The 26,136-nt window shown below is 47.6% G+C and overlaps 1 protein-coding gene across 2 annotated transcripts; it reads left to right on the forward strand.

The window, feature by feature from the left end:
• The first annotated feature begins 313 nt into the window (after positions 1–313).
• LOC127582969 (transmembrane ascorbate-dependent reductase CYB561) lies at positions 314–23,714 on the forward strand. Of its 2 annotated transcripts, none has more exons than XM_052038630.1 (7): positions 314–521; positions 760–915; positions 6,039–6,277; positions 12,928–13,026; positions 13,589–13,692; positions 18,335–18,492; positions 20,401–23,714. In XM_052038630.1, the coding sequence occupies exons 3-7, from the start codon at positions 6,070–6,072 to the stop codon at positions 20,600–20,602; spliced, it is 771 nt and encodes a 256-aa protein (XP_051894590.1). In that variant the 5' UTR covers positions 314–521; positions 760–915; positions 6,039–6,069; the 3' UTR covers positions 20,603–23,714. The 2 variants fall into 2 exon arrangements, with proteins under 2 accessions (XP_051894590.1, XP_051894589.1); XM_052038629.1 differs by having other exon boundaries at positions 12,928–13,080; positions 20,401–22,788.
• Positions 23,715–26,136: the final 2,422 nt, after the last annotated feature.

Consider the following 26,136-nt stretch of genomic DNA (forward strand, 5'->3'; position numbering starts at 1 on the left):
AGACACTAGTGCAAAAATAAAACACGATGAGAGACAAGTCCATTGCAGTGCATAAAGTGGTCCCTAGTGTTTCGTTGCTGAGGTGGGGTTCGGGTTGTCAATTTTAACTGTAATTTGAAAGGTATGACTCAGTTCCTCGGTGAAATCAGCAGAGGCAGAAAACACTAACATCCTTCTGAGTCTGCCTTCTGCCTCACCATGACAACCACAGGGCCCAGAGGCTGTGACCAGCCAGCTGATACACTTCCTTGTTCAGTTCAACACTATTAGGTTGGGCAGATAGCGCTGATTTACATAAAGGAGGTTTGGCAAACTCTGCGTCTTGCTGTTTCATAAGTGAGCGCTCGTTTGCACGGCCGGGCTCTGAGGACCAGCTCCAGCAGGGCTCTTTCCCCCCTCAGGATCCCCTCCTCTGGGCAGCAACAACAGCTCGGTAGACCTTGTGCTGACATTGGGGTGTGACATCCAGCGGTTGGCCGGCAGCAGGGGCGAGTCGGTCTGGAAGCTGTTCTCCGGAACAGGTTAGTGCTGCATTCAGAGTGGAGGCGTTGTCACAACCTGGGTCGGTGCGAGTCTCCAGGACTTTGCAACCGGATCTCCTTGAGAAAACAGTGCATGCTTTCTCAATGATACCTTGCACGGAGGATCTGTGCTGTTCATGTGGCACGTTCAGATTAATTTTTGGAACACGCCCGAATGTGGCACAAAGGTCACTCACTGTGTGTTGCTTCCACACGTCTGTTTACTTTCTGTTCGCAGCTGTGAGGCTTGACTGCGGCGTATCTGAACCTGCTGCCGACGGTCTGACCCGCCCGCACGGGCTGACTTGCTGGCGGAGCCCGTCTCCACTTTTGCCTGCAGTTGTTCGAGTGTTCCCGGGCTTCCTGCTCCAGAGTCAAAAAGTGCAAAGCCACGGTAGGTTCAAAGAATGTAAAGCCGAATGCAAAAAACCCTCTGAGGCCAATCGGCCCATTGTGCCCGAGTCAGCTCTTTGGCAGAGTTATACAAATTTTCTTGAGCAATAGACAATCTGCCGGAAGATTCTCGGCGGGTCGAGCAGCATCTGTGGTGGGGAAAGGAACTGTCGATGTTTTGGATGGATCAAGACAGTCTCTTGTGTCGCTATGTCATTTTTCTTGCTCCCTAGTCAGCGGGGTGGAGAACTGAAGTGACTTGACTGAACACAGTTGCTCTGCCAAGTGCTCGCTCAGTCTGCAGTTGGTTTCTCCACAGCAGAGGGGATATATTGTCAGCACCCACTGTAGTCCACTTGTTTGGAAGAAGTGCTTCACCTGGGTGAAGTGTTTGGGCCCTGGGTGATGGGGAGGGAGGGGGTGTTGGGTCTTGGGAAGGTGCTGTGAGAAGGTGATAGGGTATCAATGGAGTTTGAAAAGCGAACCAAGTGGGTGGCAGAAGAAACACTCCCTTCTGAGATTCTGAAGTGGGGTGGATTGGGAGATGGTCTGGTGGTGACATCAGGTTGGAGCTGAGAAATTTTGGAAGAGCTATTGAATGCAGAGGATAAGGGGAACCTTGCTCTGGATGGGAGGGAGAGGCAAGTGAGTAGAGGTGTGGGGAATGGGACCGATGTGGTTGAGAGCCCTGTCAACTATGGTGGAAGGGAAACCACGGCTTTGGGAAGAGGGTAATGATCAGAAGGTGGTGTCCTGATGCAACAGACTGGGAGAATGGAATGCAGTCCTTACAGGGACAAGAGTGGGAGGAGGTGTAGAGATAGCCGTGGGAGTCCGTCAGCTTATAACGGACATTGGCCACTGAGGTGGAGAGAGGGAAGTTGAGCAAAGCTCGGGTCCAAGATGGAGAAAGTGAGAGCAGATGGAAATTTTGAGCAGTCTCAGTCTGGAGCCAATGATATCACTTCTCCAAGACAGAGAGTTGTGGGTTCAGGGCTCAATGAGCAGCTTTTTGTGCATCAGATGTTGCTTTCTACATATCAAAGCAGTGCACTCTCCTCACTGTCTGTGCATGAGCCGTATCAAGCAGGGGCCGTTTCTGGAGGTCGGTCTGGTAATGCTTACAACTGGTGATGCCAGGACATGTTTCCTTATCCTGATAATGCTCAGGGCTCTGGGGAGCTCAGTAGGTCTGTAGGGATGGTACCCATATGGGCAAGAGATTCCGAGAAACAGGAGAGCAACCAAGAGAGGATGAAGCTGAAGGTAGGGAGCCCATAAATTCACAGGCAAATATTCCAAGGCCAGGGGCAGATCAGGGAAACCGAACACTTGGATTCTGAGAGCAAGGAAATTTGAACACGGGAATTCTGGGGAAGAGGAACCCAAGGCTGGGCGCTCCAAGGGTTGGGTCTCTGAGACTGGAGACCTGGGCGGGTGGAGGAATTGGGCACTTGAGGGATGGTTTGTGGGGGTGTGTTGATCTCTGAGATTGAGGACTCTGTGTGGATTGGGGGGCAGGAAAGGGGGACACTGAGGGTGACCGTCAGCAGTCTTCTGCCTGGCATTTCAGATTTCTCTCACCTAACCAAAAGGATTGTTCTCCTGTGGTTAAGTTCATGTGCTCCCCCTCCCAAGGCTTGTACGTTTGCACATTTTGCTGGAATATTGTATCCCTCCTTCCCACGCTTTTCCATGAGAATGCAGGTGATTACAGTAACCCCTCCGTAAATATTTCAGTTTAACAGTGAGTACAGCTTAATTTCTGCTAACTCTGGGGTGCCAGGAACTGTACTTCAATAATTAACAATAGACTCCATTGCTCCTGTATGACAGCCAACAGGGGCACCTGCCCTCTCCCAATTCTCTGACTGCTGGATCATCTCAGTGATATCCCCTTCACTGTCAATTTTATCTAAATGGGATCGAGTACAACTATGTCCACTCAAATCTCCAAACTACTTTCCGCAAGAGCTTTGCTGCTGATGGTTCCTTCCTTTTCCAAATGATAACTAAATTGAACTGGTGATGATTACTTGAATTGATAATTAACTGGGAGAGCTGCCAGAAACGTCAAGAAAGAGAGCATAGTGATATTGTTTGACAATTAAATACTCCCAGGGCTAACTATTGGAATCTCAGGGTGGTATACAACATTGCAAAGATTAGTGGTGAGCCAGGAGAATGGGAAATTTTAGGAACTAACCAAAGGATGACTTAGAAAATAGAGGATAAAAATCAATTACGAGAATAATATAGTAAGGAATGTGAAACCAGACAATATGATCTTCTACTTGTATATAAAAGGGAAGAATGTTACCAGAGCATAGGTCACTCCTGTAGAGAAGGATACTGAGGAATTAATAATTGGAAATAGGGAATTGGCAGAGGCTGTGGACAAACATCTTGTATCAGTCTTAGAAAACACTAAAACATCCCAATAATAGAGGAGAATCTGGGGACAACATAAAAAGGAGTGAAGAACTTAACACAATCACTACAAGAGAAAAGGTACGAACAAAGTAGTGAGCTAAAGGCCGACCAGTTCGCTGGCATTGGTCTGCCTCCGAGGGTGTTGGGAAATGTGGCTGCATAGACAGTCAATGCAATGGTTGTAATTGACCAAAATTCCCTAATATCTGGCAAACATCCCAGCTGATCGGAAAACTATGAATGTAACACTCCTGTTCAAGAAAGGGGGAGACAAATTTGGAAGCTGATTGGCCGGATAGCCGAACATCGATCATCGGGAAAGTGCAGGAATCCACTATTAAAGTAGATGGATGTTTTTAAAAAATCAGAAGATGGTCCAACAGGGTGAATGTGGTTATATGAAATATAAGTTGTGCTTGACTAACTTGTTAGAGTTCACTGAGGACATAACACACAGAGCGCATACAAAATGGATCTGGAGGTGTGGTGGATATAGATTTCCGAAAGGCATTTGATTAAGTACCACATGCAAAGTTACTGCATGAAGTCGGAGCTCATAGCACTTGCACTAATATGTCAGCACAGATCGAGGACTGACTAACAAAAAAAGTGTGAGGACGAATAGATCCATTTTCAGGTTGGCAAGTTGTAACCAGTGGGGTGCCACAATCCCAGAACTTCAACTACAACAAATCTATGTTAAAGGCATCACATGTACTGTACCAAATTTGTGAGTTTGCAAAGGGACATATACATTGGTTTGAATACATGGGAAATATTGGCAGAAGGAGCCTAACGTGGGGAAATGTGAGATTATCCGCTTTGGTTGGAAGAACAGAAGAGCAGAATATTGCTTAAATGGAGAGACTACAGAACACTGCTTTGCAGGGCTCCAAGACTACACGTACATGCACATGTAGCCAGTAATTTGGAAGGCAAACTTGGAATGTTGGCCTTTATTGCAAAGAGACTGGAGCATAAGTGTGGGAGGTCTTGCCTTAACTGTACAGAGCCTTGGGGAGACCACACCTGGAGTACAGGTGACCCCCACGTTATGGGGTGGGGGTGGGTGCATTCCCATCCATTTGCGATTTTCCGTAAGGTGAAGCTATGTCACCTGTACATGTGTTAAGAAACCCAAGTTGAGAAAAGAATTTAATTGATTTGTTTACTTTTTTTCACACAGATTCCGTGAGAGCGAATTTTATTCTGTATCTGAAAGTTTTGGGAAGTGATTTGTGAATTCTATAAGGCCAAATTTCCAGAACCCAAATAGCCATAACGCAGGGATGGCCTGTTCTACATACAGTGTCGGTCTCCTTTGCTCAGAAGGGAGATATTTGCATTGGGGGAGTGCAGAGCAGTTTCACTAGGTTGAAGCCTCGGAGGAAGTGGTTGACGTCAGTTAAGCAGCTTGGGCCTATATGCTCATTGGAGTTCAGCAGAATGACGGGTGATCTTATTTAAACATGTAAAAGTCTGTGGGGACTTGACAAGGAAGATACTGAGAGGAGACTCAGAACGTCAGGCAGCATCTGTGGAAAGAGAAACAGTTAATGTTTCAGAACTGGGCAGGTGGGGAAATGGGTTTGTCTGAAATTTGCAGAGACGGTGGGAGAGGGATGGATAAGACAGGCAATATTTGTGACAGAGGCAAAGGTTGCCAAGATGATTCACTGTTTACAGAGCTGTCTGATTGATTAGTGAGGGTGGATAGAGAGAGAGAACACAAAGGGATGTGTAAAACCTTCACCACCCCATCACAGACTTCCCTTTGTTCTCGCCATCCTCCCTTTTCTGCAATTTAAACCATAATTATTTTCCTGCTTTTTCACTTCTGATGGAGGGTTCTCAACCTGAAATGTTAAGTTTGTTTCTCTCCTCATAGATGCTGCCTGACCTGCTGAGAGCTTTCAGCATTTTGTTTTTATTTCAGATTTTCACCACCTGCTGTGTTTTGCTCCTGATGAGTGGTCCCTGCGGCGGCTTCAGTGCAGTCATGTGACCCGAGCCGTACGCCGTGCTCAGGCTGTGGCCTCACTAGTGTTACAGTCTAAACACCTTGTCCTCATACCCTGTGCCTCACCTAAAAAGAAAAGCAGCCCACGTGCTTTTTTAACTACTTTATTACCCTGTCCTGCTACCTTTGTGGATCTGTGGATGGACACTCCGACATCCCTCTTTCCTCCATACCCATTCAATATTTCCCATTTATTGCACATTCCCTTGCTTTCTTGTACATCCCCAAATACATCAATTTTCTCTGGATTAACTCCCATTTCCCATCTTTCTGCCCAATTGACCCGACCATCTATATCCAAAGCTTTCCTCCTCATTGCCAACCACATGGCCAATTTTTGTATCATCTGCAAACTTCTTTACCCTTTTCCCTACATTTAAGTCCAACATATGTTGCAAACAGCAAAGGACCCAGGTACTGAGCCCTGTGGAACCTCACCGGTCGCACCTTTCCAGTCACAAAAGCACCCTTTGCTTCCTGCCACTGCATTGATTTTGGATCTGATTTGCCCCTCTTCCTTGGATCCCTGGCCTTTTATCTGTTTGTCCAGCCTGCCATGTGGCACCTTGCCAAAAGCCTTGTTGGCTATATCAAATGCACTGCCTCATTAACCCTTCCTGTTACCACTTTGAACATTCAATCAGCTTGGTCAGTAATGATTTCTTCCACAGGCCTGTGGACACGAGAAGCCTCCATCTTGCAATGGAAACCAACTCGGTGGAAGGATGCCATATAGGCCGACTGCGTTGGTTGGTGGCTGGAAGCCAGATCCTTGGGCTGGCTTCAGTGATCATGACAGGTGTGTGGCTGGGTCACTATCATGGAGGCTTTGCATGGGATAGAACTCCTCACCAGTTCAACGTCCACCCTCTGTGCATGGTGCTTGGAATGGTCTTCCTCTATGGAGATGGTGAGTACCAGACTCTCTCCCTCTGCATGTTATGCTTCAAGTGCTTCATGTTGTGCTTCAATCCTGCCTTTGTTCAAAGCAGGATTGTGCAGCTGATGAAAAGTGCCCGTCACTCTGACAAGGATGACAATGGCAATTATCTCCCTGCATCATAACTCAAATTTATCACTGAATGAAACAGTGAGATGTGATCTACACTCCTGTCCTGTTGCTTCTCCGAACATTTATTAAAAACACACTGACAGACTCCTGTGGGATCTGGGGCAGTACCCTCTCCACCCAGAGCTCAGAGTCGTAGAGAGGTACTTTGGCCCATCGAGTTTGCACCGACCATCAACCACCTTTTTTACACCAATCCCTTTTTACTTTCCTCATCAACTTCACCCAGATTCTACCCCTCACCTACACACTAGGGGTAATTTACAGCGGCCAATTAACCTACTGACCCGCAGGTCTTTGGGATGTGGGAGGAAACCGGAGCACCCGAGGAAAACGCATGCAGTCAAAGAGATAATGTGCAAACTCAATACAGGCAGCAGCCGAGGTCAGGATTGAACCGGGGTCACTGGAGCTGTGAAGCCGTGTCTCTACCAGATGCACCACAGTGCTGCCCAGGACGCCAGCTGGCTTACTCTCCTCAGATATGTTCTGTTTGGCATCTACTTAATATCTAATATAGTTCATTTATTAAGTTATATTTGCCTTTGACCTTCTCAAGGACCCGCCTGAAGAAATCAAACATATTTTGGGAGAATACTATGTGTGGCATTTGCTGCTGTGAATATGTAGGCTGCGAGTTGAGGGTGCAGTGTGTAAGTAGGTTTGGGATGCAGAATGTGAACAGTGGCAAGTGTGGAATGGCTTTGTTAGGGCTTGGTGAATTGGATGACTTGCACGGATGGATAGTAGAGAACAAGGATGTGGCCCTAGTCTTGACAATAGATTATTGGTGCTCTCAGTGATTCTGAATGGGGCAGGTTGTCATCAGGCACTTTGCCTGTTGCTCCCATACATCCCTGATGGTCCCATCTATTACAGGACATGATGAGAGAATAAAAGGGCTGTTAAGAAGGGAAGTTTTCCAGAGGTTTATATGTGTTGTTTGCATATTCCCTGATCATGGTGGACATTCTTATGGTGCTGGAGAATGCGCTGGTTTGGCCCAGATCCCAGGTGGTCCATAAGGTCATCAGATTTCTATCCCTCAATGCCTCAGCAGATCAGGCAGTATCCATGGAGAGAGAACCAGAATCAACACATTACTTTGATGATCCTTTAGTTAAATGGTCATCAACCTGAAACATTTCCCTGACTCGCTGAGGTTTTGTTTTGTTTCAGATTTGCGAATATTGCTTCAGTTTCTGTCTTCCTACAGCTGGGCCAATAGCTAGTTATTACCCAAACAAGGGAAGGAAATCTGTCCTGTCAGCTGGGTCTAAAACATTGAAGGAGCTGGGTGATGGGTCTGAAATGGTACAAATCCCAGAGTCAGAGCAAGAACAGACAGGCAAGGTCAGTGGTTAAGGTGGAGTCTGCAGGAAAGCTCAGAGCTGGTAGGAGACAGGGAAGTGGCTGTTATAGGGCAGGATTGTTTGTCCCCTGGAGTTTTCTCAACAGAAGATGTATTCTTTGAAAATTATGAAATATTTCTTTGAGCATTACCACCATCGTACCTCTTGATCCAACTCCCAAGTCTGTCTTGGTCAACTTGTTCCTCATACCAATGCAATTGATCTTAATTCTTGAACTCTTAAAGTTATACCATATTCTGATCACATATGATAAGTTCCTCTTGTGTGCCAGACGCTTCACAAAGGACAAGAGACAGTAAGAATCTTACCTCAACTTTGACAGAAATTTAAAAAAAACTGAGACTGTTTCCATTATAATTGTTTTAAACTATTCTTCCCATAACCTCTCTCTCCTCTCTCTTTCTCTCATTCCAAGCCCATCCAGCTCTATAGTTTTCCCCAGCAATGCTGACCAATAACTCTAAGGCTGACAGCATATGGCTAATGTGCCAGCCTTAGTAGTGTAGCGGTTAGCGTAACGCTACTACAACACCAGCGACCCGGGTTCAATTCCGACCACTGTCTGTAAGGAGTTTGTACGTTCTCCCCGTGTCTGCGTGGGTTTCCTCCGGGTGCTCCGGTTTCCTGCCACATTCCAAAGACGTACGGGTTAGGAAGTTGCGCGCATGCTGTGTTGGCGCCGGAAGCGTGGCGACACTTGCGGGCTGCCCCCAGAACACTCTATGCAAAAATTTGCATTTCGCTGTGTGCTTCAATGTACGTGTGACTAATTAAGAAATCTTATCTCCCTAAATGTTTCATAATATCACCAGTTAACCCTGTCCTACCAAACGAGACAGAATCTCAACTGTTCTTCTGTCTTGTGGATTGATAAGATGCAAGCATTCTATGAGCTGGTGTTCCAAGTCAGATTGCCATTTTAATTTGCCCGGTCTAATACTAATTGCATTACATTTGACTTGGGCTGGTCTTAATTCTAAATTAATACGTTATTCAGCTGTCTTTGTATAGTTACTATGAAGACCCATAAACTACTGCCACCTTTACTTTATGTCCCCTTTTATGTTATTTGCACTACATTGATATAACTTTCTGATTTTTCTGACAAATTTATTCTGTCAACCACCCTTCCTACTTACTTTATTACACCTACCCCTTCCCCCTCCTGTATCTTCAGTCCACATGAAACCAAGTGCACTGGAAGATTTAACTGCTAACCTTAATTAACCATTTTAACCTTTCAACTTTTGTCCCTATTTTGAATTCATTCACTGTCCATTAAATTCAGAGGCCTACAAATTCAATCGCATTGCCATGGAGTGGTATGCCGTTGCAATGGTTTCTGGAAATTCAGGGAGCATTCACAAATTGCACCCCCATCCATCGGGCAGTGCTTGCTCAGGATGTTGCAGGGTGAAATACCACGGTGTCTCTCCTGTTGGGAACTCTCAGCTATCTACAGGACTTGCACTGCATTGGGATAATTTACATGGGGCTCCCTGAATAGGTCCCAGCCTGCACAGGGACCTCATCAAGCAGGTCCCTTTCATTAATTTCTCTGCCAGCTCTCCTGTGGACCCTTGTTCAATGACCAATGACCAGTACCTTGTGGGAGCACTGACAATGTTGAGGCCTGTGTGTCTTGCCATCACACTTTCTTGATGTCACCACCAGCTTACCTTTATCCAATAGTCTGCTCGTTATTACCCAACCATGGAATCCCCTGATTCCAGTGATAGAGCTCGTTTGGTGTTGGGTGGGGCTGGGGAACCATGTTGGCATTTCAAGGGATCCCCAGAGCTGTGTCAATACTTACAGCACTAATATGGTCATAAACCATGCAATACAGTCACACTGCCAAGGAGACAACCCCAATCCTGAGTTCGCCCTCCTGGTGTTGTAGAAATCAAAACCGGATGTTGGAGGCAAAAGGAATGTTAAAGTAGAAAACAAAGATTATGTAGATATTTATTTATTAGAAACATCGAAGCACACAGCGAAATGCATCTTTTTGCATTGCTGAGAATGTGCTGGGGGCTGCCTGCAAGTGTCGCCACTCTTCCGGCGCCAACATAGCACGCCCACAACTTCCTAACCCGTACGTCTTTGGAATGTGGCAGGAAACCGGAGCACCCGGAGGAAACCCACACAGACACGGGGAGCACCATAGAACAAATCAGCACAATACAGGCCCTTCGGCCCACCATGTTGTGCCGACCTTTAAAACACGCCTAAGGCTATCTAACCCCTTCCTCCCACATATCCCCCTATTTTAAATTCCTCCATATGCTTATCTAACAATCTCTTGAACTTGACCAACGTATCTGCCTCCACCACTACCCTAGGCAGTGCATTCCATGCACCAACCACTCTCTGGGTGAAAAACCTCCCTCTGATATTCCCTTGAAGTTCCCACCCATCACTTTAAAGCCATGCCCTCTTGTATTGAGCATTGGTGCCCTGGGAAAGAGGCGCTGGCTGTCCACTCTATCTATTCCTCTCAATATTTTATACACCTCTATCATGTCTCCCCTCATCCTCCTTATCTCCAAAGAGTAAAGCCCTAGCTCCCTTAGTCTCTCCTCATAATCCATACTCTCTAATCCAGGCAGCATCCTGGTAAATCTCCTCTGCACCCTTTCCAACACCTCCACATCCTTCCTATAATGAGGCGACCAGAACTGGACACAGTACTCCAAGTTCGATCTAACCAGAGTTTTGTAGAGCTGCATCATTACCTTGCGGCTCTTAAACTCGATCCCACGACTTATGAAAGCTAACATCCCATAAGCTTTCTTAACTACTCTATACAAACTCCTTACAGACAGCGGCTAGAATTGAACCGTTATGCTTACTGCTACGGTACGTGCAGCCCCCTGGGGTCAAAAAGCAATGAGCTGAATGGGTGAGACAATTTCGGCATCTTGTGGGATTCCAGCTTTCTGGCAGTTCCCAAGTGCTGCACTTGCTGACTCGCGTCTTCCGCCCCACACATTCTGTCTTTAAGAATTCCCAATCCCCACTAGCTCTATACTCCAGAATTCCCTTGTCAAACCCTCGGTCCTCTCTATCTCTCTACCCTCCTTGTGGTGCTCTGTCTTTGAACAAGCTTTTGATCATCTGTCCTCCAATCTCCCTGGTGCCTTTTTTCTCTCTGATAACATTTCTGTAAGTATTTCAGTACTTTAAGAATGCTCTTTATATAAGTGCAAGCAAATGTTACTGTAACCCCAACGAGCTGAGCGAGGTCCAATCAGGCAGTGAAAATGAGCCATCAGTAGACTTTGTGAGTATGTTTAACAGCCAGCTGCTCACCTACACCTGACACCAATCATCTGGTTGGATATCTGCCACGATCACTGTCTACGTTACAATAAGAAGAGACGCACATCTGCCTCCACCCTGGAGCCCAGGAATAAACCCAGGCAGGACTTGTTTGTTGCTGTGAAGTGTCTGAACCCAGCACAGGTCTGGTACTGCCTTGGGGCTGTTGCTCTTAATGAGGTTTTCATTCAATCTGCGAATGGTAAATGAGCTATTAGATGGTTTAGTCTGCTGACTGTGAACAGTATCCAGACATGAGAAATAGGAAATCAGATCAGCGTACAGCCTGAAGCTAGGTGAATTCAATTTTAAATGCTTGGAAGAAGGAAAATATTTTGATATACAATCAGTATAATTGTGCTTTCTCATTTATGTCCCAAGGATAAACATAAATCAAATCCCCATGGCACTCATTCAGCTGAGCACTCATTCAGCTGAGCACTCACTCAGCTGAGCACTCACTCACCATGACACTCACTCAGCTCGGCACTCACTCAGCTGAGTACTCACTCACTGTGGAGCAGGAGCGGGGACCTGATGGAATCGCAAATCCATTCTTCAGAGCTGTGCAGAATTTGCCGATAGGCCCTTTGGGAGCTGAGAGCATCCCTTCGCTGATCGAAGCTGGCCTCTCTTTGAAACCGCGTCTCAGAGCAAACGACTGCCCTCTCTCACCAACCCCTGCCTCTAATCACAGAGCACAGTACGGGTTCCCAGTAAAAGCATCCCTGGGATCTTTCCACTGGGATCTCAATCCCTGGTCACCTGCCAGATTACTGGGATCAGACAGAGGCTTTTGCTCCTATGTTGTAGTCAACACAATTACTAAAAGCTATTTCTGTATTTCCTTACCGTATATAAAGAAGTCATTCAGCCCATTGAGTCCATGCCAGCTTGCAGAGGATCCACTCCCGCACCAACTTTCCCTGCAACCACTCTCCCTACATCTCCATCGACTCCCCACAGATCCCACCACTCACCTGTGTAGAACAGAGGAAATTTACAGTGGTCAATTAACCTACCAACCAGCACACAACTTAGGCATGTGGGGGAGGGGGAGCCGGAGCACCCAGAGGAAGCCCACAGTCACTGGGAGAACATGCAGAATCCACACAGGCAGCACTGGACGTCAGGACTAAACCTGGGTCGCTGGAGCTATGAGGCAGAAGCTCCACCAGCTGCAGCACTATGCTGCTCTGATTGGTAATATACGGGCTAATGGAAAACTGAGCTTTATCACCTTTCTGATGTTGCTACTTTACCAAGAGTCCTGTATCGTACAGTGTATCTTAGACACATCAGTGGAGATAAGATATCTTTATTAGTCACATGTACTTCGAAACACACAGTGAAATGCATCTTCTGCGTAGTGTTCTGGGGGCAGCCTGCAAGTGTCGCCACGCTTCCGCCGCCAACATAGCATGCCCACGACTTCCTAACCCGTACGTCTTTGGAATGTGGGAGGAAACTGGAGCACCCGGAGGAAACCCACGCAGACACGGGGAGAACGTACAAACTCCTTACAGACAGCGGCCGGAATTGAACTCTGGTCACTGGCGCTGTAATAGCGTTATGCCAACCGCTACGCTACTGTGCCTGCCTATACACTACTGTGCCTGCCAATGGGGACACTGAGGGTAACAACATCCCCTTTATTAGTGCTTGACTATTGGCCAGACTCAGGACTCCCTTTGAAGCTTCTCCTCAAATAAAAACCATGAACGTCACCAACGGCGCAAACACAATGCCTCACAACCTCTGAACATTTCCGCTAACCTAGAGTCTCTCTTGCAGCAATCCTAGTGTACAGAACGCTCAGAAACGAGGGTAAAACCACACTGAAGGTGCTGCATGCAGTCATCCATCTGATTGCACTGGTGGTTGTCATTGTAGGTGAGTCTGCGGTAGCATGCAATGAGAATGGGAGCAAACGCCAGTGCAGGGCAGGTGAGGGAGACATGAGGGAGTGGGGCTGATGCGGGGAGGAGGGGGAAGATGTACTGGGAAGAGGGACTGTTTTCTAAATGAGTGACTTTTTTATAGATGATATCAAACTATTTTGCTTCTGATTTAATTTTTTTGGTCCCTCTGCCTGAATCTTTAATGGGCCTGAATCAGACACTTCATATTGAGGGGTGATTGGGATCAATGAAGAGGGATGGCAAATATCGGCAGTGCCAGATGGCAACTGGCCTCTGTCCAAGCACTCAAAGGTGGCTGGATGGTAGACCAGGCAGAAGGTTATGATTGCTGACCTGGTCTGGAGCTTTACTGGGACTAGGGTCAGTGGTTTCAAAGGGTGACTGCGGTCAGTGGTTTCAAGCAGCGATTGGGTCAGTGGTTTGCCCCTGACCAGGTGACTGGGGTCAGTGGTTTTGATGAATGACTAGAACATTGGCTGCGATTGTTCACTGCTGTTACACTGCAGGTACTCTTTGTGTTTTCCCACTTGCAGGTATAGCTGCTGTGTTTGATTTGCATATAGCAAAAAAGGTCCCCAACCTGTACAGCCTTCACAGCTGGTGTGGCCTCTCAATCATCATTCTCTTCTGCTTACAGGTAGGTGCCCTTCACTGGACCACCCTGTCCTCTGGGATGGTCACCCCCGGGTGCTCCAACATAATGGAGATCCCTGTCGAGATCAAGAACCCCTCCTCCAGAAGTGCTTGAGATCGAGGCTGAGGGGGAAATGCCTTGACTTGCATTGGTAGACGTGTTAGGGAACGGCATTGAGGGATATGGGCCTGGACGGTCTTTGCTGTCTCAGAAGGCATGTTAAATTGGCAGTGGGGCAAATGTCGATAAGTTTTATTTTAAAGTGGACGCACGGCTAGAAATGTCTACCTCATACGAGACCTGTCCTTGTAAATTGAGTGCTGAAAAGCTGTGTAAGTAGTTGAAGGCTTATAAGGGTTTGTTCCTCTTGTAAAAGGGAAGAAGTGCAGTGTATACAGTGAGAAATCCTTAAGCATTGCATTAGGTCGAACTTTAATACAATCCTGCACAGCTGCAGACCCGTCATGTGAGGTTATAAACTGTGGTTGCAAGTTACATGAAATGGATGGCTCTACTGGGAAGAGACTGATGATGGATATTGGCTGTCTAGTGGGTGAGGTTGACCCTCCAGATCACACCTCAACATCCTTACATGCTGAACGTGAAAGCAATTGGCATACACGGGCATGGCGGGCTTTAAGGCGCACACATGCTTTGAGCCCAGATCTAAACGTGAATGCGATAAGGCCATTGAACAAGTGTTTGAGCAGCTCCAGCGTGGAAGAATTTTGAGGTTGCTGTGGTGCTGCAGTCAGGGTCTGTGGTAACTGTAGGGTGAACGTAGAGCATAGCACAGTGCATCACAGGAACAGGCCCTTCAGCCCATGATGTTGTGCTGAACTAATTAATCTAATCCCTTCTGCCTGCACATGGTTCATATCCTTCCATTCTCTGCACATTCATGTGCCTATCTAAGGGCCTCTTAAATGCCTCTATCATATCTGACTCCACCACCGCCCCTGGCAGCGCATTCCAGGCACCCACCACTCTCTGTGTAAAAAAAAATACTTGCCCTGCACATCTCCTTTGAATTTTTCCCCTCTCACCTTAAGTGCATGCCCTCTCATATTAAATATTTCAACCCTGGGAAAAAGACACCGGCTCCCTACTCAATCTATGCCTCTTATAAACCTCTATCAGCTCCCCCCTCAGCCTCTCCGCTGCTCCAGAGAAAACAACCCTAGTTTGTCCAACCTCTCCTTATAGCTCATGCCCTCTAATCCAGGTGGCATCCTGGTAAGCCTCTTCTGCACCCTCTCCAAAGCCTCCACATCCTTTCTATATTGAGGAGACCAAAAGCGAATGCAGTACTCCAGATGCGGCCTAACCAGAGTTTTATAAAGCTGCAAATAACTTCCTGACTCTTGAACTCTCAATGCTTCGACTGATAAAGGCAAGCATGCCGTATGCTACCTTTGCCGCCCTATCGACTTGTGTGGGCACTTTCAGAGAGCTATGGACTTGAGCCCCAAGATTCCTCCGTTTAGGCTGAATCGGGTTGTGGGTGACGAGCAGGATTCACTCCCAACCTTCGGATCTGGACGGAACTAGTAGGGGCAACATAGTGCTCAGACTGTCACATGCTAATGCACAGTTTACCGTCAGCAAAGGAAGCCAATCTTGCTCATGGCCAGCACCCACAGAGAGCTGCAGAGATGTACCAAGCGACCACATGGAGTGAAGTCAATGCAGAAGAACTTTCAAGTCTAATATGGCTAAAATCCTGCAGGGATTGAAATAGTTTATTCCATTCAGAAGATGTTGGTGTAACTGGAAGGCTGGGTTCAGCCCAGAATGTGCACCATCTATCACACTAGCCTCCATGGGGCAGGCACACCACATGATGTGATGCACACACACATGTTGGGCCATTACACATTGAGGGCACTTGGTGCTGGGACTTCCATGGAAAATGTGTCTTTAAAACTGTCAGCAAACTAGCAGGCTTGGAAGGCCAGTAACTGGTTACCACATCCCTGGGCCCTTGTCCTGCACAACAACAATCCCCCTACTGCCACCCTTCCTGAACCCCAAAGTCCATCTTTGCTGCTGGTTGCAGTATCGCCCAATAATTAGGCAACATCCGTCCTCCCCCGGCTGTTCCATTGGCCTCTGATCTCTCCCCACAATAACACCTTTCTACCTTTCTACTTCCAACATCCCCCCTCACTCCCCACTCTAAATGCACCCCTGCCACAGGTATAGTTGGGTCACAGACCAGGGCACCCCTTTCTTGCGGTCTTGTGCCTCTGTCAGGATTGGTTGTAGTGGCCCAATGACCAAAGCCACACCACACCTGCACCATTCTAATGGGTGCACAAAGAGAGAGCTGCAATGACCAACTCCAACCACCTTCCTTGACATTCAAATACAATACCATTTCCAACTCTTGCCTCTCCCGACACCATCATGTGCTGGCATCTCCATTGATTAGAAATGGGAAGAAATTTCTTTAGTCGGGGTCGTGGAACTATGGAATCCTTTGCCACTTACAGCTGTGGAGGCCCGATCATTGGGGGTGTTTAAGGAGGAGATTGATAGGTATCTAATTAGTCAAGGTATCGAGGGATATGGGGAAAAGGCCAGGAATTGGGGCTAGATGGGAATAGTTTAGCTAATGGTGAGGTAGCGCAGCAGACTCAATGGGCCAAATGGCCTACTTCTGCTCCTTTGTCTTGTGAAACATTAATCGACCATGTACTGATGTACTGAAATACTGCGTCGAAAGCAGTGGGTCAGAAGCTGGTGGGTTTCCTGCAGTGAATGACTCCATGCTCCGTCAGCAAGGCTCTTCAGGAGTGTGATGCACTAATTTGCTTGATTGAGTTCAGCTCTAACTGTTCCGAAGGAGCTCAAGACACATGAAGTGGCTGACTGGCTCTCTTTCCAACCTGATCTTCCTCCGCCCAGGCATTTTGTGCTGTACGGCGCCTGATCCACATAATACCCAGCAGCAATGAACAAGGTGCTCTTTCACAGCTCCTCTCAAATTCAGCTTCTATCACCTCAAAGGACAAAACAGATCTTTTTCCCGGGGTAGAAATGTCAAATACAAGAGGACATGCATTTAAAGTGAGAGGGGGGAAGTTTAAAGGAAATGTGCGGGGCAAGGTTTTTACACAGTGCCAGGGGTAGTGGTGGGAGCAGATACGATAATGGCATTTCAGAGGCTTTTAGATAGACACATGAATATGCAGGAACTGGAGGGATATGGATCATGTGCAGGCAGAAGGGGTTTAGTTTAATTTGGCATGGTGTTTGGCACAGACATCATAGAATTGTGCTGTACTGTTCTATGTTGCATGAGACAGGAGTATGGGAACATCACACACCTTCCTGACTTGGATAATTATATTGCAGATCCTTCACTGTCACTGGATCAGGCATGTACTGATAAGTGGCAGGTAATAGTGCCAGAAGGTGACAGCTCCATTAGAGAGAGTCTAACCACCTACCCCTGACATTCAGTAGGAGTACTTTCACCAAGTCCCCCACCGTCAATATCTTGGGTGGGGTCTTCATTGATCAGAAACTCAGTCGGACCAGTGACGTACCTACTGTGTCTACAAGAGTGGGTCAGAGGTTGTAAGTGAGTGATTGAGCAGTCCAAGGACTTCCCACCATCCACAAGTCACAACTCAGGATTGTGAAGGAATACTCTACGCTTGCCTGGATGAGTGTAGCTCCAGCAACTCTCAAGAAACTCAGTACTATCCAGAACAAAGAAATCTGCCTGATTAGCACCACAGCAACCATCCTAAACTTTCGTATCCTCCCCTGCTAGTGCAGAATGGCTGCAGTATGCACTTCCGTCAATATGCACTGCAGTTACTTGTACAGGCTATTCCAACAGCACCTTCCAAACCCATGGCTGTATCACCAGGGAAGGCAAGGGCAGCAAGTGCGTGGGTATATCACCATGTACAGGCTCCTATTCTAGTCGTACACCATCTGGACCCAGACTACATCGCTGTTCCTTCTTCATCTCTGGGTCTAAATCTTGGAAATCCCAAGATCACTTTGGGAGCACCTTCACCAGAAAGACTTCAGTGCCTCAACCCCACCTTCTCATAAGATCTGGCATTGCTGACAATGAATAAATAAAATCAAAAAACAGAGCGAATACTAAAAAGGACGGAGATTCATGCACATATAATGTGTTGTGCAAGTACAAGCACATAGTTGTGGGGATACCAGGAACTTCAAAACAACCAGGTGAAGACAACAGAAACCACTTCTGCTTCCTCAGTGGTTGACTCTGATACAGTTTTGAGGAGTTATTTAGACCATGCTGTTTGTGACAAGTCAGTGTTAGGTTAAAATATAAAACATCTTTTAGTGACAGGCACGGTAGTGTAGCGGTTAGCGTAACGCTATTACAGCGCCAGTGACCCAGGTTCAATTCTGGCCGCTGTCTGTAAGGAGTTTGTACGTTCTCCCCGTGTCTGCGTGGGTTTCCTCCGGGTGCTCCGGTTTCCTCCCACTTTCCAGAGACGTACGGGTTAGAAAGTTGTGGGCGTGCTATGTTGGCGCCGGAAGCGTGGCGACACTTGCGGGCTGCCCCCAGAACACTCGACGCAAAAGATGCATTTCACTGTGTTTCAATGTACATGTGGCTAATAAAGATATCTTGACCCTTTTACAGTGGGTTATGGGGCTGGCGTTCTTCCTGTTTCCTGGCGTGACCTACTCACTGCGAACGATCTACTATCCCTACCACGTGTTCTTCGGACTGGCGCTGTTTATCTTGTCTATCGGGACTTGCCTGACCGGGATCACAGAGGTGCTGCTGACTTCCATCAGGTAAGAGTCAGTGGGGCTCTGGGGAGGTTGCTGAGGCACGTTGGCCAAATGAGGTAGGGGTCGCAGGTTCGGCTTAGCTCAGTGTTACAATCACCTCGAGGCCGGCGCCTTCAGAGGGGAGGAATTTAACCCCGAGTTCCCCAATGCTGGTGAACATCAAGTCTGCCTCAACCCAGGGGGGTCGCTTCCCTGAACTGGCTATAGGAGATCAGGGGACAACCAACGTCCCCAGATGAGGGCTGTCCCGTTCCCTAGTCCTGTCCTTGTGAGCCCCGAACCTCGCCCCAAGTTGGAGCTACCTGAATCCTCTCTCCCTCACCTGAGGAGGAGCAAACTTTTCTGTTAGGCAGGTGGAATCTGGAAAATGTTAAGTTCCTTATTTGTATAAAATATACGTATCAAATTTTGATTTAATTTAAAATAGGAACTGGGTCTCGTGACTGGCTGTGGACTATCCGTGGACATTGCGCCTCCAGCCAGCTGTGAATGAAGTTGCAGAAACTCTGCAATTGCACGCTCAGCCGATGCATAGTTGGAGCTGCTTTTCCTGTGGTTTTTAAATGGTTTGTAGGTTAGATTAGATCAGCTTGTATGCCTTATTTAATTTTAGTGGAAGGTTTCAGTTGTTGGACTTTTTTCAGGATGGTATTTGCCCTTACACCTTTTCACCGCCTCCCCACCCTACTTTTACTGCAAGTCAATATTTCCTCCTGAAACTTGGCCTATCCCAGGCACGGCCAGTGGAAGAGACATGGAAACCCCTGTTTTTGATGAGCCAAGTTGTTGTTGTAAAATGTCAGGGAGTTGAGCCAAGGGAGATTTGAGACACCAAGCTCAGTCGCGGAAGGGTGGGCTAACCCGCGACCTGAGTGTCTTCAGAGATGCATCACCGCAGCCACATCTTTGCCAGACTCGTCCCCGTGTCAGCTTCAGGCAGGCTGCCGTGGAGGGAGAGGGATAGTTAGCAACTGCCCACCTCTCCACGTGGTCCACGAACGCCCACCACGGTCACGTCCCCTGCTGCACAGCCACAGCTCCCAGCAAGCTGTGAGGCAGAGATCCCAACGTGATGTGCCGAAGGGCATAAGACAAGAAAGGAGGATGCAAGATAATTGGGGGAATATTTTGACAAGTGGGATTTGATCAACACATTTGTCTCACTTGGGTTTGCAGAGTAATGTATTCCTTGTTTTCTCCTGGTGAACCTGGAGCTCCAATTTACGTCAGTGGGGGTGGGAGCGAGCGATGCAGGAAAACCGATGTCCTCGCGTGTTCATCTGCTCTCGGAAAGTATCAGGCAGTGTGAGCAATGTATGGATGTGCCTGGTCCAATTTCCCAATGGGTATGACTTCACCTAGAAACGGACTGCCAGCACGATCTAACCCACATTAACTCTTTCATCCATGGGATTTGTGTGGCTCTCACTTCACTCGATATTGGACTGGGATATCCATGGGGTAGTTCTGGCTGTCAATACCCTGTACACCAACCATTCCTACACTAAAGTAGGGATTGGAATTTCCATTATTGTGAAGATTTTTTTTTATTTTCTCTGCCAGGTTATCAGTTATAGAAGTATTGGAGCTGGGATGGTGAGTTTGATGGAATGACAGTTCAGTCACTGGGGAATTATAATCCTGCTTGCCTTCTAACTGTTCACGGGAAGGAAGACAGTGTATGTTGGCGGGGATTGGGGATGGGGTGACTCGGGAAGAGGTCTTGGGATGGAATGACCAAAGTAAACAACTCTACCGGACAGTATCGTAGAGTCATACAGCACGGAAACAGGCCCTTCAGCCCACTGAGTCCATGGCAACCTTCAAGCACCCATCTATTACTGATCCTAGTTTTCTTCCCACATCCCAGTTTTCCACGATTAAGGATTGGTTTAACTCTTTCCCTCGCAGAGACACATACTCCAAGTTTGACCCCCAGGGAATCCTGGCGAATGCACTGGGGCTGGTGCTGGTTTGCTTCGGGTTACTGGTCGGTTACATCTTGACCCGGAGTGAATGGAAGCTGCCGGTGAGCTCTGAGGAGGAAGCCCTGTCCTTGCACTTCAAAACCCTGACTGAAGGGGGAAGTCCCAGCTCGCTGCGGAGACAGTGAAGGGTCAACGTCCAAATCAAAAGCGTGAAGTAAAGACATAACAATGTGGTGTTGCTGTGTCTGTGTGTGTGTGTGAAAGGAACTGAAGAATGCAGCACGTCTGTTAATGTCTCCAACATGAATTTCTTGCCAAATGCCAAGTAGTCTAGTCCCCCACTAGATTGCAGTTTGGGTCACTGGATGGGGCAGTGATCCTCTGTTCTGACCACGTCCAGGTCCTCCTTGGTCATTCATCCACCCTGCTGCCAGCCCTCGTTCAGCTCCCTGTGGGTACATGTTATGCCACCTTCAATGCCACTGAGCCGGTGACGTGTAGCAAAGGAGGGGGGAGTGCCCTTGATGTCAGGCCTGGGGAACGGTGTTAAGCTTTCTCCCCCTAGCATTGACCACTGCGACACATTAACCCTCGTACCCAAGGGAAGGGTTGACTTTGAATATGGTCCCGAAGAAACTTAACAGAATTACAAAATCCAAGGCAACTTGTGGTCTCCTGAGGTGGTGAGAGACACCACACTGATTTAAGACTGTTGTAAGTGACACTCTCTGAGGTGCACATCAAATATCCTTCTCCACTCCCTCAGCCGGGGTGACTGGGCAGCCCCCGTGAGCCAGGAGGCTCATCGAGTCCTTGTCCCCCAGCACAGCATGCTGAGGGACGGGTGAGAGATCGTGCCCTGCTCCTGGACCACAACCCTTGATCCAATCAACCTCCGAGTGAACAAAACAAGACTCCCAGTCCCTGCCAGCTCCCTGTTCACTGGCTTCCTGCCCGATGAAACGCGCACAGCCCGATGTTCCCTTAGAGACGCGGCCGATCCCCGAGGTCTCCCCTTCCGGCGTATCCCGTTGCACTGACATATGAACAGTTATGTGACCAGTCCTCATACTGATGACGCCAGCCTAAAGCCAACTCTTCAATAAAATCCCCCCCCCCCATGGATCCTCTACCCCCTCCCTCTCTACCCCCTCCCTCTCTACCCCCCCTTTCACCCCCCTCTTTCACCCCCTCCCTCCCCCCTTCTCCCTCCCAGACCCTTCCTTGCCCCCTGCTGCCTGCACTGAGGCTGTTCACACTTCAGCGAAGCAGTCCCGAGGAGGTTGGGCATCTCCTGGTGGGAGGGACAAATGCCATCAGGTGCAGGAAGATCTGCTTGTGCCTGCTGTCCTCTGGGCACAACTTTACTCAGTATTTATTTTGATTTCCGCATTAGTTGGTGCACATATTTCAAGCACACATTGTGTGTGGCTCCATATTTTTTGCGTTTGTGCTAATTTTCTTTAGAGGGACAAGTTTGGCCAACTCCGTGCCCATGTAAATGGGGGTCCACATATGTAGAAAGTGTTCAGCGATGTGAGGCTGGCTCTGATCCCACATGCTGCATCAGTGAATCTCAGATCCACTGCTTTTGTATAAGGGACGTCATTCAACATATCATTCTGTTGCTGAGCTTTGAAAATACTGGAGACATATCCCGATCTAGTCCGATATATTCCTGCTGATTTTCACAAGGATTCCTGCCATCAAGTATCCCATCTGTGCCATTGGTCATCAAACAAATCTGTGCCATCTCAGCCTTCCCAGGCCGAAGCTGCCTCTCGAGTGACTTGTGAGAAGAGTAGAGTCATAGATTTATAGAGCACAGAAACGGGGTCTTTGTCCACATCAACCAAGGTGCCTGCCTGAGCTGTTGACTATTGCAAAACTGCCCATTGTTCTCCATCTCCGATGTTTTATAAAAGTCTTCATAGTTTGTAAATGCCCCTGTTATTTTTTTCTGCTGGGATGTTTACCATAATCTCCTGGAGATTTAAGGACTTCAGCCAATCCTGGAGAAATGGTGGCCCTGTTCACTGGATTGAGGGAAGCCATCTGGCCTGGAAAACAGGATTTAGTTTCCATAATTTTTGGTTCCCACTCTTGCACATTCTCCAGGTCCAAAAATGAAAGCAAGGAATGATGGTGATACTCATCAGGCCAGGCAGCATCTGTGAAGAGAGGAACGGTTATGGTTTTGGGTTGATGAAGGAGTGGCCAGAGGCTGCTGTCTCTACAGGGAGAGCAGAGAGCCCAGCTGGAGATCCACAAATCCCACCCACTGCGAGGGCGGGGGGAGCTGGGTCTGGCTGCAGTGCGCTGCCAAGACACTCCGCAGAGCAATTCTAGCACTCTACAGCACTTTTTTTTTACCTTCACAACAAAATTGAATTAATCCCTCTCCAATTCTCCCCACATCTCCATTTTAATCAAAGCAACCACCCTGGGATTTGGCGGACAGTGTGGAGGGAGTTTTATGTTGCTGCTGGTCTTGCTCTGAAGGTTTTTGATGGGATGGTATCTAACCCAATATGGATTTGCTGGAGCAGTGTTAGCAGGTACAGCATGAAGGGAGATTTCTCCCACACAACTGGTACCTCACTGAAGTATTCACATACGCATAAATACAAACAAAAATAACACGGGTGCTAGCAATCTGAAACAGGGTACTGTGAGCCAGCCTAACAGCAGCTGTAGAGAAAAGAGACTGTTTCAAGCACAGGTCTGCCATTAAAGGGCCTTAGGATTGAAAGGCCAAATCCCTCACCACCTTCTCTCTCTCTCTCTCTACCTCTCTCTCTCTCTCTACCTCTCTCTCTCTCACACTCACACACACACACACACACACACACACACACACACACACACACACACACACACACCCTGACCAGCTGAGTGATTTCTGCATTTTCTGGGCTTTTTAAGTTTACATGCCACTTCTGACTGTCCTGTTCATGCAGTTTTAGAAAAGGCTGGTACTTTTGTGAGATTCCTGGCTTTGGAAGCAGAGAACACACACTAGCAACGAGAGGGTTTCAACAGTTTACCCTTGCATTTATAACTCATTCTGCTCTGGTAATGTAGCCTGTGTGATTTCACGGGCAGTATGTCCACTACTAAGTATCTAATGGCAGGAAGGAGCAGTGCGGGTATGAGTAGGTTGTGAAGAAATTGGGTTCCATTACCATTCCATGAATGGTTTCAGCTGGAGATGTGTGTCTGTTGGTTTAAAACTTACTTGTGCACTTTGTTCTGTGTGATATTATGTTATTAAATAAATGTTGCAGCAAGATTGAATTTGTGTGCTGTGTGTTCCTCTCCTGAGATCTGGTTGGAGCCTCTTGTTTGGACGTTGCATCAGGGAGCTCCCTCCTGCTTTGTTATTGCTGTAAGTGGGGTATAAAACATGGGACCTGGTGCAATCAGGCCCCCTACACTGAAGTTTGTGTAGGGGTTCTCCTGACTGGGCACCATTAACACTCTTGGACACCCTGTTTACAATTCCACCTGAGGCTTCCCTTCAGCCTTGACACTCACCAATTTTTATCAATGCACCATAGAAAGCATCCTATCTGGATGCACCTCGGCTTGGTATGGCAACTACTCTGCCCAGGACTGCAAGAAACTGCAGAGAGTTGTGGACACAGCCCAGCACATCACGGAAACCAGCGTCCCCTCCATGGACTCTGTCTATACCTCTCACTGCCTTGGTGAAGCAGCCAGTATAGTCAAAGACCCCCACCCACCTGGGACATTCTCTCTTTCCTCCTCTCCCACCAGGCAGAAGATACAGGAGTCTGAGGGCACGTACCACCAGACTCAAGGACTGCTTCTATCCCACGATGATAGGACTGAATGGCAGAGACTCCTTGGAGTTTTCTGAGCATGGCTCGTTAACATCCAATGGAGTATGGGTTGGAAGGGTGGGAAATGGTATCTTTTGGCTGTTGGTGCTGACCAGAACAAACTCTCTTCCAAAGAGGCAGTTGCTGGTTAGGGCAGCAGTGAGTGGGGCTTCTAGATATCAGTCAGAGATGCTGCACATTCAACCTGTGTCAACTCTGCTGCAGTGAGGATCAGACAAGGTTCCAGCATCATGGATATCTTGAATCAGTTTGGTCAATTTAGGCAAATTCAGCACAAAGGAAAATATATAGAATCACAGTAATACAGCGTGGAAACAGGCCCTTCCACCCAAGTCGTCCAAGGTGATCACCTAAGCTAGTCCTGTTTGGCCCATATTCCTCAAAACGTTTCCTATCCATGTTCTTATCCAAATGTCTTTTAAATGTTGTTATTGTACCTGCCTCAACCACTTTCTCCACCACCATCTGCATGGTTACCTTACCCCTCTCACCTTAAACCTCAAGTTTTTGGTTCCCTTTCCCTGGGAAAAAGACTGCATTCACCATATCTATGGTCCTCATGATTTTGTACACTTCTGTGAGGTCACCCCTCAGTCTCCTATGCTCCAAAGAATGAACGGGGTGACCAAAACTGTGCACAGTACTCCAAGTCTGGCCTCACCAACAGCTTGTACAACTGCAACATTCAGCAAAAAGTCCACCAGCTTCTTGTGTGTCTTGGGATTGGCTGGTTACAGGAGCACCCCCACCGTCTTTGGCTGTTTGACCCTTATATACGTAGCAACAGGTCCAATCCCCAGCCTCTGTTCCATTGGTGTGTGCTGTACAGATCTCCAAACACTATTGGCTGAGGCCACACCACCTAACTGTTCAAACCCAGAAAGAGACTGCACCCAGGCCATCAGCATTAGTTTGGAGGCACTCATTGAAAGATTTGGGCCCAGAAATTAGATTGCGATGTGCTGTACCTTGTCGGCATTGACAAGAGTTTTCACCTGGAACATGTTGTAAATAGAACTCCAATCAGGAAATTCCACTGGTAATTTTCTGTCCTCAGTCACCCTTCATTGAGACAAAATTCCAGCATCAGATCTTCCTGGGATGGTCTCATTCCCTGTACAGAAGTCCTTGGGCTTCACGGTCCTGAAGGGTGTCTGTTAATTGGAATTGGTTTATTATTGTCACATGTACTGAGCAACAGTGGAAAAACTTATCTCACATACCGTCATACAAATCAATTCATGACACAGTACGTGGAGGTAGTACAAGGTAAAACAATAACAGAATAAAGCTGGCTGCTTTACCAAGGCAGCAAAAAGTGTAGACAGAGTCCATGGAGGAGAGGCTGGTTTCTGTGATGTGCTGGGCTGTGTCCACAACTCTCTGCAGTTTCTTGCAGTCATGGGCAGAGCAGTTGCCGTACCAAGCCGTGATGCATCCAGATAGGATGCTTTCTATGTTACATTGATAAACATTGGTGAGGGTCAACGGGACATGCCAAATTTCTTTAGCCTCCTGAGGGAGTAGATACGCTGGTGAGTTTTCTTGGCCATAGTGTCTACGTGGTTGGACCAGGACAGGTGATGTTCACTCCTAGGAACCTGAAGCTCTCAATCCTCTCAACCTCGGTACCGTTGATGTAAACAGGTGCATGTACACCACCCCCTTTCCTGAAGTCAATGACCAGCTCTTTTGCTGACATTGGGGGAAAAGTTGTTGTCATGACACCATGCCACTAGGCTCTCTATCTCCTTCCTGTACTCCGACTCATCGTTATTTGAGGTACGGCCCACTATGGTGGTATCATCTGCAAACTTGTAGGTGGAGTTAGAGCAGAATCTGGCCACGCAGTT

Source organism: Pristis pectinata, chromosome 25, assembly GCF_009764475.1.
Source record: "Pristis pectinata isolate sPriPec2 chromosome 25, sPriPec2.1.pri, whole genome shotgun sequence".
In the NCBI taxonomy this organism is placed as follows: domain Eukaryota; kingdom Metazoa; phylum Chordata; class Chondrichthyes; order Rhinopristiformes; family Pristidae; genus Pristis; species Pristis pectinata.